The sequence below is a fragment of the Pelophylax lessonae genome, assembly GCF_965119305.1.
Source record: "Pelophylax lessonae genome assembly, chromosome: 13".
NCBI lineage: Eukaryota > Metazoa > Chordata > Amphibia > Anura > Ranidae > Pelophylax > Pelophylax lessonae.
Genome location: NC_138780.1, coordinates 95,850,048 through 95,866,274, shown reverse-complemented (window position 1 = coordinate 95,866,274; position 16,227 = coordinate 95,850,048). Strand labels below are relative to the sequence as shown.

Here is a 16,227-nt window from a genome sequence, read left to right as displayed (position 1 = left end):
CATTTGTCAGGTTGTACAGGTACATCTAAAAAAATTTGAATATCATCAAAAAAGTAAATTATTTCAGTAATTCAATACAAAAAGTGACTACAGCTAGTGAAAACCCAAAATTCAGTATCTCAGAAAATTAAAATATTGTGAAAAAGTTCAATATTGTAAACTCATGGTGTCACACTCTAATCAGCTAATTAATACAAAGCACCTGAGCTTTTAAATGGTCTCCCAGTCTGGTTCAGTAGGTTACACAATTATGGGGAAAACTGGTGACTTGACAGTTGTCCAGAAAACAGTCACTGACACCTCTACAAGGAGGGTAAGTCTCCAAAGGTCATTGGTAAGGAAGCTGGCTGTTCACAGAGTGCTGTATCCAAGCATATGAATGGAAAATGAGAGGAAGAAAGAAGTGTTAGAAAAAGGTGCACGAGCAACAGGAATAACCACAGCCTAAAAAGGATTGTGAAGCAAAGGCCATTTATTCAAGAATTTAGGGGAGATTGACAAGGAGTGGACTATGGCTGATGTCAGTGCTTCAAGAGCCACCACACACAAACGTATCCAGGACATGGGCTACAACTGTCGCATTCCTTGTGTCAAGCCACTCCTGAACCAAAGACAATGTCAGAAGCGTTTTACCTGTGCTAAGGAGAAAAAAGGATTGGACTGTTTATCAGTGGTCCAAAGTCCTCTTTTTGGATGAAAGTAAATTTTGCATTTCGTTTGGAAATCAGGGTCCCAGGGTTTGGAAGAAGAGTGGAGAGGCACAGAATCCAAGTTGCTGGAGGTCCATTGTGAAGTTTCCACAGTCAGTGATGTTTTGGGGAGGCATGTCATCTGCTGCTGTTGGTCCACTAAATTTTATCAAGTCCAAAGTCAGCACAGCCCTCTACCAGGAAATTCTAGAGCACTTCCCTCTGCTGACCAGCTTTATGGAGATGCTGATTTCATTTTCCAGCAGGACTGGACACCTGCCACACTACCAAAAGTACCAATACCTGGTTTAGGGATTATGGTATCACTGTGCTTGATTGTCCAGCAAACTCACCTGACCTAAACCCCATAGAGAATCTGTGGGATATTGTCAAGAGGAAGATGAGAGAAACCAGACCCAAAATGCAGATGAGCTGAAGGCCCCAATCAAAGCAACCTGGGCTTCCATAACACCTGAGCAGTGGCACAGGCTGATCGCCTCCATGCCACGCCGCATTGATGCAGAAATTCATGCAAAAGGAGCCCCGACCAAGTATTGAGTGCACACTATACTGTACATGAACATACTTTTCGGTAAGCCAACATTTCCCTATTAAAAATCCTTTTTTTTTTAATTGGTCTTATGTAATATTGAAATTTTCTGAGATACTACATTTTGGGGTTTCACTAGCTGTAAGCCATAATCATCAAAATTACAACAAAGAAATGCTTAAAATAGATCACTCAGTGTGTAATGGATCTATAGAATATATGAGTTTCACTTTTTTAATTGAATTACTAAAATAAATTAACTTTTTTGATAATTTTCTAATTTTTTTTTAGATACACCTGTATATAATGCACATTTCCAGAACACTCTTAACTAAAGGAAGTAAAATGTATTGCACTGACAACTGCAGTTAAAAGAAATCTGCAAGGATGAAAATATGGGTGCTGCCATTGCCTAACCATTTTCTAAAAGTGCAGGCTATGGGGTTTATCATCTCTGCCCAGTAAAGTCTAAGTTCCAACCACCACCCTGCATGTTTGTTCCAGGTCAGTATCTTACAATGCAGTATAGCCAAGATCATGATTTACTGTGTAATATAATTTCATTTAAATTTCTCTCTCACCATCTTATTCTTCTTATTCTTACTGTTGGGCTCCATTCACAACTGAGCGATATTTCAGCTTGTAAAATGCTCAGCTCTGAAGCTCCAAAATGTCCAACAAGCCAAAATCTAATAATTTTGCTGGCCCCTGTTCACATATGAGCATTTTGTTGCCTGAAGCAAAACGCCTGAAGCTCAAAAAAGTACATGATCTTCTTTTTGTCAGATTACAAGCATTTTTGGCCCCACAGACTTCAAAAGAAACGACTGACTGGAGCAGAAAAAAAGCTCGTAAAACGCTCAAATAGCAGCTCTCAGATTCCTCATTTCCTCTCCCTCTCCTCCCCCTAGTGCTTTCTATTGGTTAAACAAAAAGGCCTGAAGCTGTAAAAAGCTTGCAATACACTTCTAAAAAGCTTTTAAAAAAAAGTTTGTAAAACGCTGAAAAAAAGCTTAAAAAAAGCCCGAAAACGCCAGTAAATCGATACACTCAGGTGTGGATAGAGCCTAAATAGTTGGTGTGACCGCCTAGTGCCGTTTGTCTTTAATGGAAAATCCTGGTGGTTTGTCCAATCCTTTTGCCAATGAGACAAAGACAAACAGATATCCAAGCTTCATTGTCAGTAAACACCAATGTAGGACTTTATTTTTCTGGATATATGTTACAATGAAATAAAAAAAAACTCCTCTGTTGTTATGAACAAGTTTAGATAAAGAATGTGAATAACAGCATTACTTATTTATTGCCCAGCTCCAACATGGAGAAACACATGGGGATACATCTCCAGAGTCACATCCCCATTCTCCAACCATCTACTGAATCATGCCCCATCCTCTGACAGTCTCCTGTATCATGCCCATAACCTCTGACCACACACGGTGTCCTGCCCACAACCTCTGACCACACACGGTGTCCTGCCCACAACCTCTGACCACACACGGTGTCCTGCCCACAACCTCTGATCACACACGGTGTCCTGCCCACAACCTCTACCCATCTGTTTTGTCACAACTTTAACCTCTGATTTTGAAGGTTGGAGGTTTTACTTTACCTCTGCATTGCGCAGAACTTTTAGAAGGTTAGCAACTGTGTCACTGAATGTGCTTCCCAAAAGGCGACCCAGCTTCTGATACAAAGCTCCAAGGCAGGCAACTGCAGCTCTGAAAAATGAAACAAGAATAAAAATTCAGGCTATTGCAATTAATTTCATAATTTAGTGTTGATGAAAATAAATGACAGGTCCAACAGAAAGGATGCATTAGATATTACTGGAGTGAATCTGGGGAAAAGGATGACAGCAAGCTTTAAAAAAAAAAAAAGATGCAAGCTAAAACTCGAAGACAACGAACTTATACATACAGCTTGTTGGGAAGGCCGCTAGGAGAATCATCCTTGCTTCGAATCAGTTCATTACAACGATCAATTGTCTCATAGGCAGAAAACATATCTCCAGAACTATACACCACAGCAAAGTTATGTGCCAAAAGTCGACGAACTGGAGGTCCAGGTGAGCCCATCATTATCAAAGTCAACTGCTCAACCAACTGCTTCTGATTCTGCTTTACTTCGGCCTGAAAACAGAAACCAACACTTTGCTAATTCCACTACTGTTCAATGTAGTAAATAATTTCACAAGTGAAAGTTTTAAACATCTGTGGAAATATCCATTGGGTCGATCTCAGCACTTTTATATAAGTGTGAAAATGGCACAATGGATAATAAATATAAAACCAACGTATAAAAAATGCAGTGATGAATAAATATCCTTGTGATAAAGTGCAATCCAAGTGACAGAGTATTTAAAAAACAATAAATAATCGGGCAGTGAATAAATACGATGATGGTATAAACAAGTTGGCTAGGCTGCAGAATACGTCTGATGACGAAACGCGTACAGCGCCGTCACATCACTTCCGGTTCCGGCATTCTGGTGGAACGCATTGCGTTCCAGGACGCTATTATTTCGCTTGTACCCATTGTAACATTGTGAGTACCCATTTTATGTATTATTTTGCTCAATAAAAGCCTTACGCTATCACACTATCAAGCTTTTTTTTGCCCTGTATGACCCTCCTGCCCCTATATACTGCCGAGTGGCCGGAGTCCATCCACGGACCTCTGCACACACTACTGCCCTCATAGGAGAGGACCATAGGATCCTGCATTTCTTCTGGGACACCTCGGACCCCCAGGGACGACCCCCAACATCCCCCCATCACAGAAGGGAGATAGGAGCCAACGGAGGGAGTTTCATCTGCACCTCAATACCCGCTCTATACCCCTGTGTGGGGTGGGTATATCTCTTTAGTAGGACATTTACTTTAGGGGTCACCCAGCACCTCGCCAGTTGCCCACCACGGGGTCACCAAAAGATCTATACAAAGTCATATCTATCCGGTTATGGACTAATTCATTTTTCATATATCACCATTGCATTACTGGCTATTAGGACTTTCTCCCAGCCAGGCACTATATTATATTTACTAATCACTATTTGTGCACCTCATTGCACTTTATTCTTTTTTGAACGCTCAGACCACTTATTGTATTTTTAGTACAAGATCTCAGCACTTTTTGCCACTGTCACTTTTAACTTGTTTATACCATCATCGTATTTATTCACTGCCCGATTATTTATTGTTTTTTTAAATACTCTGTCACTTGGATTGCACTTTATCACGGGGATATTTATATATCACTGGATTTTTTATACGTTGGTTTTATATTCTTAATCTGTATACTTATTTGTTGCACTGATAATTTATTGTACTTATATACACATCACGGTGCCTTTATTCATTTACACACCGCAATATTCAATACAGGCAGCGCCAATTACCCAAAGTTTTTCTTTCAGTTTATACAGTCTTCTGACTGTAGTTCAGGGTAGGCTGCAGCCTATTTACATCTTTGTACCCCTAAGATATCCTTAGCGCGGAGTTTACTTCTTTCTACAATTGATAATAAAGAATCACTGATCTTTAGTATTACAAGAATTAAATCTGACTTTTACATCAATATAGAGATCACAGCTCCATTGCATGCTTTGTGTAGGATGCATCCAGTGCAGATAAATATCAATAATATGGTATTTTGGGGGGAAAAGGTACAGTTATGACAGCAATTAGGGTGAGGAGGAGGATGGTGAGGTTAAAGTGGATCAAGTACAGGTCCCTCTCAAAAAATTAGCATATTGTGATAAAGTTCATTATTTTCTGTAATGTACTGATAAACATTAGACTTTCATATATTTTAGATTCATTACACACAACTGAAGTAGTGCAAGCCTTTTATTGCTTTAATATTGATGATTTTGGCATACAGCTCATGAAAACCCAAAATTCCTATCTCAAAAAATTAGCATATTTCATCCGACCAATAAAAGAAAAGTGTTTTTAATACAAAAAAAGTCAACCTTCAAAAAATTATGTTCAGTTATGCACTCAATACTTGGTCGGGAATCCTTTTGCAGAAATTACTGTTTCAATGCGGCGTGGCATGGAGGCAATCAGCCTGTGGCACTGCTGAGGTGTTATGGAGGCCCAGGATGCTTCGATAGCGGCCTTGAGCTCATCCAGAGTGTTGGGTCTTGCGTCTCTCAACTTTCTCTTCACAACATCCCACAGATTCTCTATGGGGTTCAGGTCAGGAGAGTTGGCAGGCCAATTGAGCACAGTAATACCATGGTCAGTAAACCATTTACCAGTGGTTTTGGCACTGTGAGCAGGTGCCAGGTCGTGCTGAAAAATGAAATCTTCATCTCCATAAAGCTTTTCAGCAAATGGAAGCATGAAGTGCTCCAAAATCTCCTGATAGCTAGCTGCATTGATCCTGCCCTTGATAAAACACAGTGGACCAACACCAGCAGCTGACATGGCACCCCAGACCATCACTGACTGTGGGTACTTGACACTGGACTTCAGGCATTTTGGCATTTCCCTCTCCCCAGTCTTCCTCCAGACTCTGGCACCTTGATTTCCGAATGACATGCAAAATTTGCTTTCATCCAAAAAAAGTACTTTGGACCACTGAGCAACAGTCCAGTGCTGCTTCTCTGTAGCCCAGGTCAGGTGCTTCTGCCGCTGTTTCTGGTTCAAAAGTGGCTTGACCTGGGGAATGCGGCACCTGTAGCCCATTTCCTGCACACGCCTGTACACGGTGGATCGAGATGTTTCTAATCCAGACTCAGTCCATTGCTTCCGCAGGTCCCCCAAGGTCTGGAATCGGTCCTTCTCCACAATCTTCCTCAGGGTCTGGTCACCTCTTCTCGTTGTGCAGCATTTTCTGCCACACTTTTTCCTTCCCACAGACTTCCCACTGAGGTGCCTTGATACAGCACTCTGAGAACAGCCTATTCGTTCAGAAATTTCTTTCTGTGTCTTACCCTCTTGCTTGAGGGTGTCAATGATGGCCTTCTGGACAGCAGTCAGGTCGGCAGTCTTACCCATGATTGCGGTTTTGAGTAATGAACCAGGCTGGGAGTTTTTAAAAGCCTCAGGAATCTTTTGCAGGTGTTTAGAGTTAATTAGTTGATTCAGATGATTAGGTAAATAGCTTGTTTAGAGAACCTTTTCATGATATGCTAATTTTTTGAGATAGGAATTTTGGTTTTTCATGAGCTGTATGCCAAAATCATCAATATTAAAGCAATAAAATGCTTGCACTACTTCAGTTGTGTGTAATGAATCTAAAATATATGAAAGTCTAATGTTTATTAGTACATTACAGAAAATAATGAACTTTATCACAATATGCTAATTTTTTGAGAGGGACCTGTATTAGCTAGATCTTGATATATTAAGCAAAACAAAAAAACGTGTTTAGCATAGAGTAGGGGATGGTTAAGACCCCTGTCAGTTGTTTTTTTTTGGTGTCTGCGCCCTGTCATGGAGATTTCCTCGAAAGCGTTTCTAAAGAACAAACTGTACCTAAAATAAAGAAACATGTCACGCTTACCTGCTCTGTCTAATGGTATTGCACAAAGGGGCTCTAAATCTCCTCTTCTGTGGTTCCCCACAAGAGCTCTCTGCTCCTCCTCTTCTATGTCTGCCCATATAGCAAGCTGCTTTGGGGGCAGATGTGCGGCTTGCTCCTTTGAATGCAGGGAGAGAGGGAGGAGACAGCCACTACAGAAAGACTTCGTTCTAGATAAAGAGAGGGGTGAAATTGCCACTGAGCAATTTTTTACCTTAAGCGCCCTTTCACAAGGGAGTGACTTGTCATACGATTTGACAGATCAAATCGCATGACAAGTCACATCCTATTGTTGTCAATGGCACTGTTCAGGTTGGTGCAACGTTGACTTTGCAGTGCCACATCTATTTATAAAAGTAGTTCCTGCACTACTTTTGGCAGTTTCAGGTGCGACTTGTACAGACATCTGTGCATGAAGCTGCAACTTTGAAATTGTGCAATTTAGATGAAGTTGCGTGATTTCAAAGACGAATTCAATGTGAACGAGGGCTAAGGCATGGAATGTTATAACTTTAAAACCACTTAGGCATGAGGTTTTTTCATCTTAGTGCATTCTCTGCATTAAGTTAAAAAAAAATCAGCTCCCCTCAGCCCCTCCTAAACACTTACCTGGCTCCTTTTTCGATCCAGTGTTGTGCTCATCTACAGCAGAGCTGCTTTATCTCTCCCTTCTCCCAGGACACAGAGGCAACAGTAGGAGCCATTGGCTCCTGCTGCTTTCAATCAAGTCCAGTGAGGGGGGAGCTGGGGGGGAATGGCTGAGCCACGCAGTATCTTTAGACGCACACAGCCCAGCCGAGGGGCGCGTCTGCACGAGTGCCTTTTTAGCACACAGCTTACTAAGGGGGCACTCGGAAAAGAGAAGGAGCAGATACTGCTGGCAGGCAAGCCCTGAAGAGGAGGATCGGGGCCACTCCGTGCAATACCATTGCAAAGATCAGGAATGTTTAACATTATTTTAAGAAACAAAATATGCCTTTGCAAAAACTTTAAATTGTTATCCCAAAGACAGAGATCAGGAAAAAAGAGATCTTTCCAAAGCGAGGGTATATCCATCTGAAACAGTTGCCAACTGATTTCCCCACTGGTAGATTTCCACTCAAATCCTGTTTCTGTGCCAACTTTATATTTGTGGATTCTCCATTGCTTTCTGCACCAGAACAATGGTCACAAAAACTAATGGGCCATACACACTAAGATTTTCTGAAGACTTTTTCCTTTAAATTTACCAAAACCATATAATATGAGGTCAAACCTAAACACTTTTAGTTTGTACGCAATCTGGCAGGCCCTTGTACTACATAGAAAAGGTAAATCTGAAGGAAAAAGTCTTCAGAAAACCTTATAGTGTGTATGGCCCTTAATAGGTAAGTGAATCTCTCCAGCAGAAGCACAAACAGCAACACAAACTGGCAGAGGATCTATCCTTCTACCTTACAGCTGCTTTTTCTCCATCTCAGGAGAGTATACAGGGTAAAAATGGGGGGGGAACGCCCTCACTAAAGTTTTCTCCTAACAGCCATTTGGCCCAACATGTCCACTGTCACTGGTGAAAAACTAGCACAAAGGCCTGAACTAGAAAAAAAAAAAAAGACTCTTTTTGACACAATGAACTGAAGCGACTAATGTGGAAAACGTTTTTTGGAAAAGTGGATCACGTGTTTCCTGCTTTCAGTGCAAGAAAAAGACTAAAGACGTTCCAAAGCACTATTCACCCTTTCCAAACTCCAGGGCTATCTTCTTTCTACTCCCTTTTGTTTGGTTAAATGCCACTGAGCACCATCCAAGCCACTTTCTGTGGGCCCAGGCCGTAATGGACACAACCTTGGGGCACATCATCAAGTTCGCCTTGGCTAACAGTTATAAATGTGAGCTAATTTCTCTGCAGCACCAAGGACTGCCAACAGCCGTCAATTAAAAAAAAAAAAAAAGGAAGGAGAAACCTCATTTTGTCCTCTGACCGGCCTGGGGAAGCTTGGGAAGAGGTATGTATGCATGCATGCTTTGTTAATTTTAAGCTGTGCATTACTAAAAACCTGTCTAAGCGTTAGGGGTATCATTTATTTTGGGTATGTCAGGGCACAGTTTAATTTACATTGAGACCCAAGAGCCTCATGTAAAAAAAACAAACGTGTCACAATTTCAAATTCTCACCACAGTATGCTGCGACAAATGGAGCTGCTCTATAGGCCAACTCGAAGAAAACATCTAAATACACAGTTACATATTTAGTAAGTTTACTGTTTCAACTGCCAAAAGGACTTGTAATGCTGGCCAGCCATTCTTTTAATACACACAATTAGTCCCTAAGCAACGCTGCCTTTACAGTTCATTAGAACTGATTCATTGTCACATGAGCAGGATGGAAACATAAAAGTGACATATAAAATCACAAAGATAAATTGTTCAACCAGGGAATATTTGTTTGGATTTGTAGTTTGGGAGAGGTGTAAAAATGACATGACCGTCTAAACAGAGTTATAAATCTTTTGGGAGTTAAAACACCACACCGCAGCATCCAAGAAAATACAAAGCAGCAGCTGATACATTCCTGGAGAAGGTGCGTCATATCAATAATGTGTTCACAGAGATGATGCACTGCTGATTAACATTAACCCATAAGTCATACTGCATGTCCTTCCCCGACACCTGTCCTAGTGCACAAACCAACACAGCTTTATTTTACACTGAAACATACAAAACCAGCTAGTGTAAGCAAGCTCCATGTGTGGTTTTAAAAAGTACAGTGAGGGGAAAAAATTATTTGATCCCCTGCTGATTTTATATGTTTGACCACAGACAAAGAAATGATCACTCTATAATTTTAATGGTAGGTTTATTTTTACAGTGAGAGAGACAAAAAAAAAAGTGCATTTCAAAAAAGTTATAAATTGATTTGCAGTTTAATGAGTGAAATAAGTATTTGATCCCTTCGCAAAACATGACTTAGTACTTGGTGGCAAAACCCTTCTTGGCAATCACAGAGGTCAGACGTTTCCTGTAGTTGGCCACACCTCAGGAGGGACTTTGCCCCACTCCTTTGCAGATCTTCTCCAAGTCATGAGGCTACCGTTTGGTAATGCGAACCTTCAGCTTCCTTCACATATTTTCTATGAGATTAAGGAATGGAGACTAGCTAGGCCACTCCAGGACCTTAATGTGCCTCTTCTTGATCCACTCCCTTTTTGCCTTGGCCGTGTGTTTTGGGTCATTGTCATGCTGGAATACCCATCCATGACCCATTTTCAATGCCCTGGCTGAGTAAAGGCGATTCTCACCCAAGATTTGATGGTACATGGCCCCGTCCATTGTCCCTTTAATGTGGTGAAGTTGTCCTGTCCCCTTAGCAGAAAAAACACCCCCAATGCATAATGTTTCCACCTCCATGTTTGACGGTGGCAGCATTCCTCCTCCTCCAAACACGGCGAGTTGAGTTGATGCCAAAGAGCTAGATTTTAGTCTTATCTGACCACAGCACTTTCACCCAGTTCTCCTCTGAGTCATTCAGATGTTCATGAGCAGACTTCAGACGGGCCTATACATGTGCTTTCTTGAGCAGGGGGACCTTGTGGGCACTGCAGGATTTCAGTCCTTCACGGCAAAGTATGTTAAGAATTTTTTCTTGGTGACTATGGTCCCAGCTGCCTTGAGATCATTGACAAGATTCTCCCGTGTAGTTCTGGGTTGATTCCTTACCTTTCTCATGATCATTAAAATTCCACAAGGTGGAATCTTGCATGGAGCCCCAGACCGAGGGACATTGACAGTTATTTTGTGTTTCTTCTATTTATAAATAATCGCACCAACTGTTGCCACCCTCTCACCAAGCTGCTTGGCAATGGTCTTGTAGCCCATTCCAGTTCTGCAATCTTGTCCCTGACATCCATGTACAGCTCTTTGGTCTTGGCCATGGTGGAGAGATTGGAATCTGGTTAATTGCTTCTGTGGATATGTGTCTTTTATGCAGGTAACAAGCTGAGATTATGAGCACTCCCTTTAAGAGAGTGCTCCTAAGCTTAGCTCCTTACCTGTATAGAAGACAGCTGGGAGACAGAAATCTTGCTGATTGATAGGGGATCAAATACTTATTTCACTCAGTAAAATGCAAATCAATTTATAACTTTTTTTGAAAATCGATTTTCTGGATATTTTTGTTGTTATTCTGTCTTGTAAAAAATCAGCAGGGGATCAAATACTTTTTTTCCACACACACAAGGAGAAAATTACTAGTTATCTATTTAACTAATATTGGATTGTTTAACGCTGAATTCAATGTACAGCTTTTTGCATAATTACATTGGTCCAACTTGGATCAATGTAAGTATGTACCATACCTGCGGAAGCTTAGAAATCACTGTAGTAGGCACTGCTACTACAGTGATCATCTCTAAATTCCAGGTCCCATGCCGAGAGGCTGCAATCTCGCTCACATGGCACAGGCACGACTCTCAATAAAAGCAAAGCCTTCTCTGACTGGGCAAGGTGGAGATTGTGACCCCTCTTCATCAAGTCCAGAGAATGCAAGGTATTATGTGAATGCACCCCTTAAAGGGAAAAGTGAAACGGTGACATATTGTGTCAATGTGGCAGTGTGGAGAGTGAATGGCTGTGGTATTCAATGACGAGTATTCACAATGTGAAACTTGGGATTTGCTGAACTGGAAGTAATTGAGTTGGTTCAGAATCTCTTCTTTGTGTATCACATTCACAACATTGCAGTGCAGATGGAACCCTCTCACTCGTACAGTTAGGGACTTTTAAAGCTGGACTCTTTTGATATAATTTACATAGTTTGCTTGGGCCAGCTTGTCCCTCACTAACATGTGAGGCTGCTGGATGTGCGGTACAAACTGTACTTAGATGAGACTCATACCCAGAAAACACATCAGAGTCTATCTGATTGGCCCGCATTCAGAGAAAGAGTTGTATTCCATCAATAAACACAAAGCTTCCTCTGGCTGAATCAGAGGTTGTAACATCATCAGCCTGCCTCTCTGACTCAGCCAATCAGAGGAAGCTTTGTAATCATTATTAAAATACTTTGCTTGCTTTGAGCGGCTGAGAGCTGCTGCAGTAGACTCTTCTGTGTTCCGGGTTATAGGATTATGAATTAATGTTGTGCAGCACTATTTAAGTTATTCATTTAAATGACACACACATACTTACATTGATCCAAGTTGAACCAATGAAACTATGCAAAAAAAAAAAAAAAAAAAAAGCCATACCTGGACACACACACACAGTGTCACAAAATAAATATTTTAATAAATCTTTTCATGTGACAACACTGAAGAAATTACACTTTGCTACAATGTAAAGTAGTGAGTGTACAGCTTGTATAACAGTGTAAATTTGCTGTCCCCTCAAAATAACACACACAGTCATATCCCCATTTAAAGCCCAGGATGTCATATGACGTCCAGAGGTAAGGAAGTGGTTAATGGCTGTGTGTTGAGTTATTTTGAGGGGACAGCAAATTTACACTGTTATATAAGCTGTACACTAACTACTTTACATTGTAGCAAAGTGTAATTTCTTCAGTGTTGTCACATGAAAAGATTTATTAAAATATTTACAAAAATGTAAGGGGTGTACTCACTTTTGTGTGATACTGTGTGTGTGTGTGTGTCCAGGTATGGCTTTTTCCACTACTCCTATTACAAGGGATATTTACATTCCTTCTAATAGGAATAAAAGTGATCAAATTAAAGAAAAAAAAAAAAAAAAAAATTAAAGTGCCCCCATCCCCGCATTCGGAAGCAAACGCGTGCGTTTGTTGCAGCCACATATACAAACGTCGCTCAATCCATACATGAGAGGTATAGCTGCGAACCTTCAAGCAAGAGCAACAATTCTAGCCCACACCACCACTGTAACTTTAAACTGATAACCTGTAAAAAATTTGAAAGCGTCCCCTATAGAGATTTTTAAGTACTGAAGTTTGGCATCATTCCAATTGAGTGTGCGCAATTTTAAAGCGTGACATGTTAGGTATCTATTTACTCTGCATAACATCATCTTTCACATTATAGAAAAAAATTGGGCTAACTTTAGTGTTTTGTTTTTTTTTTAATTCATGAAGGTTTTTTTTTTTTTAAAAAAAAAACGCGTTTGAAAAATTTCTGAGCAAACACCGTGTGACAACTTTCTATGCAATTCAAGTACTTTTCTAGCAAAAAATTATGATTTTTACATGTAGGAGCGGAGTGCCAGAAATCGCTCGGTATGGAAGTGGTTAATGTCTAAACCGCAGTCAACAAAAGCGAGTACACCCCTAAGTGAAAATGTCCAAATTGGGCCCAAAGTGTCAATATTTTGTGTGGCCACCATTATTTTCCACTGCCTTAACCTCTTGGGCATGGAGTTAAGCAGAACTTCACAGGTTGCCACTGGAGTCCTCTTCCCTCCTCTATGATGACATCACAGAGCTGGTGGATGTTAGAGACCTTGCGCTCCCCCAACTTCCATTTGAGGATGCCCCACAGATGCTCAATAGGGTTTCGATCTGGAGACATTCCTGGCCAGTCCATCACCTTTACCCTCAGCTTCTTTAGCAAGGCAGTGGTCGTTCTCATGTTTGAATACTGCCCTGCTGCCCAGTCTCCGAAGGGAGGGGATCGTGCTCTGCTTCAGTATGTCACAGTACATGTTGCCATTAAATAGTTCCCTCGATGAACTGTAGCTCCCCAGTTCTGGCAGAACTCATGCAGCCCCAGACCATGACACTCCCACCACCATGCTTGACTGTAGGCAAGACACACTTGTCTTTGTACTCCTAACCTGGTTGCCACCACACACGCTTGACACCATCTGAACCAAATAAGTTTATCTTGGTCTCATCAGACCACAGGACATGGTTCCAGTAATCCATGCCCTTGGTCTGCTTGTCTTCAGCAAACTGTTTGGGGGTTTTCTTGTGCATCATCTTTAGAAGAGGCTTCTATCTGGGACGACAACCATGCAGACCAATTTGATGGAGTGTGGTCTGAGTACGGACAGGCTGACCGCCCCCCCAACCTCTCCAAATTCTGCAGCAATGCTGGCAGCACTCATGCGTCTATTTCCCAAAGACAACCTCTGTATATGACGCTGGGCATGTGTACTCAACTTCTTTGGTCGACCACGACGAGGGCTGCTCTGAGTGGCATAGGTCCTGTTAAACCGCTGTATGGTCTTGGCCACCGTGCTGCAGCTCAGTTTCAAGGACTTGGCAATCTTCTTATAGGCCATCTTTATGTAGAGCAACAATTCTTTTTTTTAAGATCTTCAGAGAGTTATTTGCCATGAGGTGCCATGTTTAGCATCCAGTGACTAGTATGAGAGCGTGAGAGCGAGAACACCAAATTTAACACACCTGCTCCCCATTCACGCCTGAGACACTAACGAGTCACATGACACTGGGGAGGGAAAATGGCTAATTGGGCCCAATTTGGACATTTTCACTTAGGGTTGTACTCACTTTTGTTGCCAATGGTTTAGACATTCATGGCTGTGTGTTGAGTTATTTTGAGGGGGCAGCAAATTGACACTGTTATACAAGCTGTACACTCACTACTTTACATTGTAGCAAAGTGTCATTTCTTCAGTGTTGTGACCTGAAAAGATATAATAAAATATTTACAAAAATGTGAGGGGTATACTCACTTTTGTGAGATACTGTATGTTCCTAGAACACCTGACGGTGCTCCCTGCATGTAACCGGCTGTGTAAACGTCTCACACGTGGTATCGCCATACTAAGGGGGAATAGCAGAATGTGTTTTGGGGTGTAGTTGCAAGTATGCATATGCCATGTGAGAGAAATAACCTGTTAATATGACAATTTTGTGGGGGGGGGAAAAAAAAATCTTCCTTTTCAAAGAATTGTGGCAAAAAACAAACTTCAAAAAACTCACCATGCCTCTTACAAAATACCTTGAAATGTCTGCTTTTCAAAAAAAGGGGTAATTTGGCGGGGTATTTGCATTGTCCTGGCTTGTTAGTGTCTCAAGAAATTAGATAGGCAGTCAGTACATCAGGTATGATCAATTTTCAATGATTGGCCCCATAGCTTGTAGACTTAAGGCCCGTACACACGTGCAGATTGTCGGCCGAAAAGATTCGGCCGACGACCGATTTTCGGCTTGTTAGTATGATGCTTCCGACAGCCGACAGCGCACTTTCGGCCGAACAGAATCTGTCGTGTAAGCATTAAAATTTTTGTATGCCGACACCAGAACGGCCGATTGTTCGCCAGTCAGTACAGAATTCGGCCGACAGACAGCAGATTTGCAAGACTGGGCATGCTCAGAGAAGAAAAAACACAGGGAAAGTTAACCATCACATGACATCACTTCTGCAGTCGGCGGACAAAATTCCTGTGCAGTCTTTTGCACTTTTCAGCGGACAGGACAGCCCGGGGACAAAAGACGGCCGATCGGTCGGCCGACGATCGGTACGTGTGTACGGGGCTTAACTTTCACAAAGATCAAATAATATTCACTTATTTTAGTTATTTTTACCAAAAGATATGTAGCAGTATAAATTGTGGCCAAAATGTATAAAATTACTAATTTGCTAAATTTTATAACAAAGAAAAATGCATTTTTTTTTTTTTTTTTTTTTTTTTTTTTTTTTTTTTTACACATTTTCGTTTTTTTTTTTTTTTTCATTTATAGCGTACAAAATAAAAAACCCAGTGATGGTTAACTACCACCAAAAAAAAGCTCTATTTGTGTGAAAAAAAAGGACAAACATTTTCTATGGGTACAGTGTAGCATGACTGAGTAATTGTCATTCAAAATATGAGCACTAAAAGCTGAAAATTGGTCTGGCTGGGAAGGGGGTATAACTGACCAGTGGGCAAGTAGTTAAAGTAACATCCACCAATAACAAAAAAAAAAAAAAACCAAAAGACTATTCCCCGCCCCTGATGTCATAATGACATCACAAACTTACCAAAACCGCAGTTTATTTTAGCCACTGTCATTCTCACAATTTTTTTTATTCTTTTTTAATCTTAATTAACTTTTCTGCTATTATTTTTTATTTTTATATTTATTTCTCACAGAGGTTGGTAATTTAGATATCACATTGGGGGAAAATTTGCTAAAATTGGTGCACACAGTCTGTGTGGTGCCCCTGTGCATAGTAACCGATCAGCTTCTAACTTCAGGTTGTTCAATTAGGCCCTTTTCACACAGGCTCACCGCCTGATGGACTCCGTTCTCAGCGGGGGGATCGATCCGCTGATCCTCGCTGAGCAGGCGGGTTGACAGCTCCATCTCTGCTCTGTGTGCAGAGATAGAGCTGTCAGATCCCTGCTGTCCTCTATGGGGAGATCAGATGAGAACGGACCGTTCTCATCCGATCCTCCAGAGGGATGGAAAATAGGGTTTCCATCTGTCCGGATTTCATGGACAGGATCGGATTGGATAGCAGCGGGTGTCAGCGGACATGACACCCACTGCCCCAT

At 41.3% G+C, this 16,227-nt stretch overlaps 1 protein-coding gene across 2 annotated transcripts in view; it reads right to left on the bottom strand.

The window, feature by feature from the left end:
- The window catches only part of HEATR5A (HEAT repeat containing 5A), a 277,280-nt gene that overhangs the window by 257,921 nt on the left and 3,132 nt on the right, over window positions 1-16,227 (bottom strand). For both annotated transcript variants that reach the window (XM_082275260.1, XM_082275261.1), the window contains exons 2-3: window positions 3,160-3,371; window positions 2,852-2,960 (exon numbers count right to left, since the gene is read on the bottom strand). In XM_082275260.1, coding sequence (XP_082131386.1) covers window positions 2,852-2,960; window positions 3,160-3,371 — 321 coding nt within the window. The remainder of the gene's footprint in view (window positions 1-2,851; window positions 2,961-3,159; window positions 3,372-16,227) is intronic.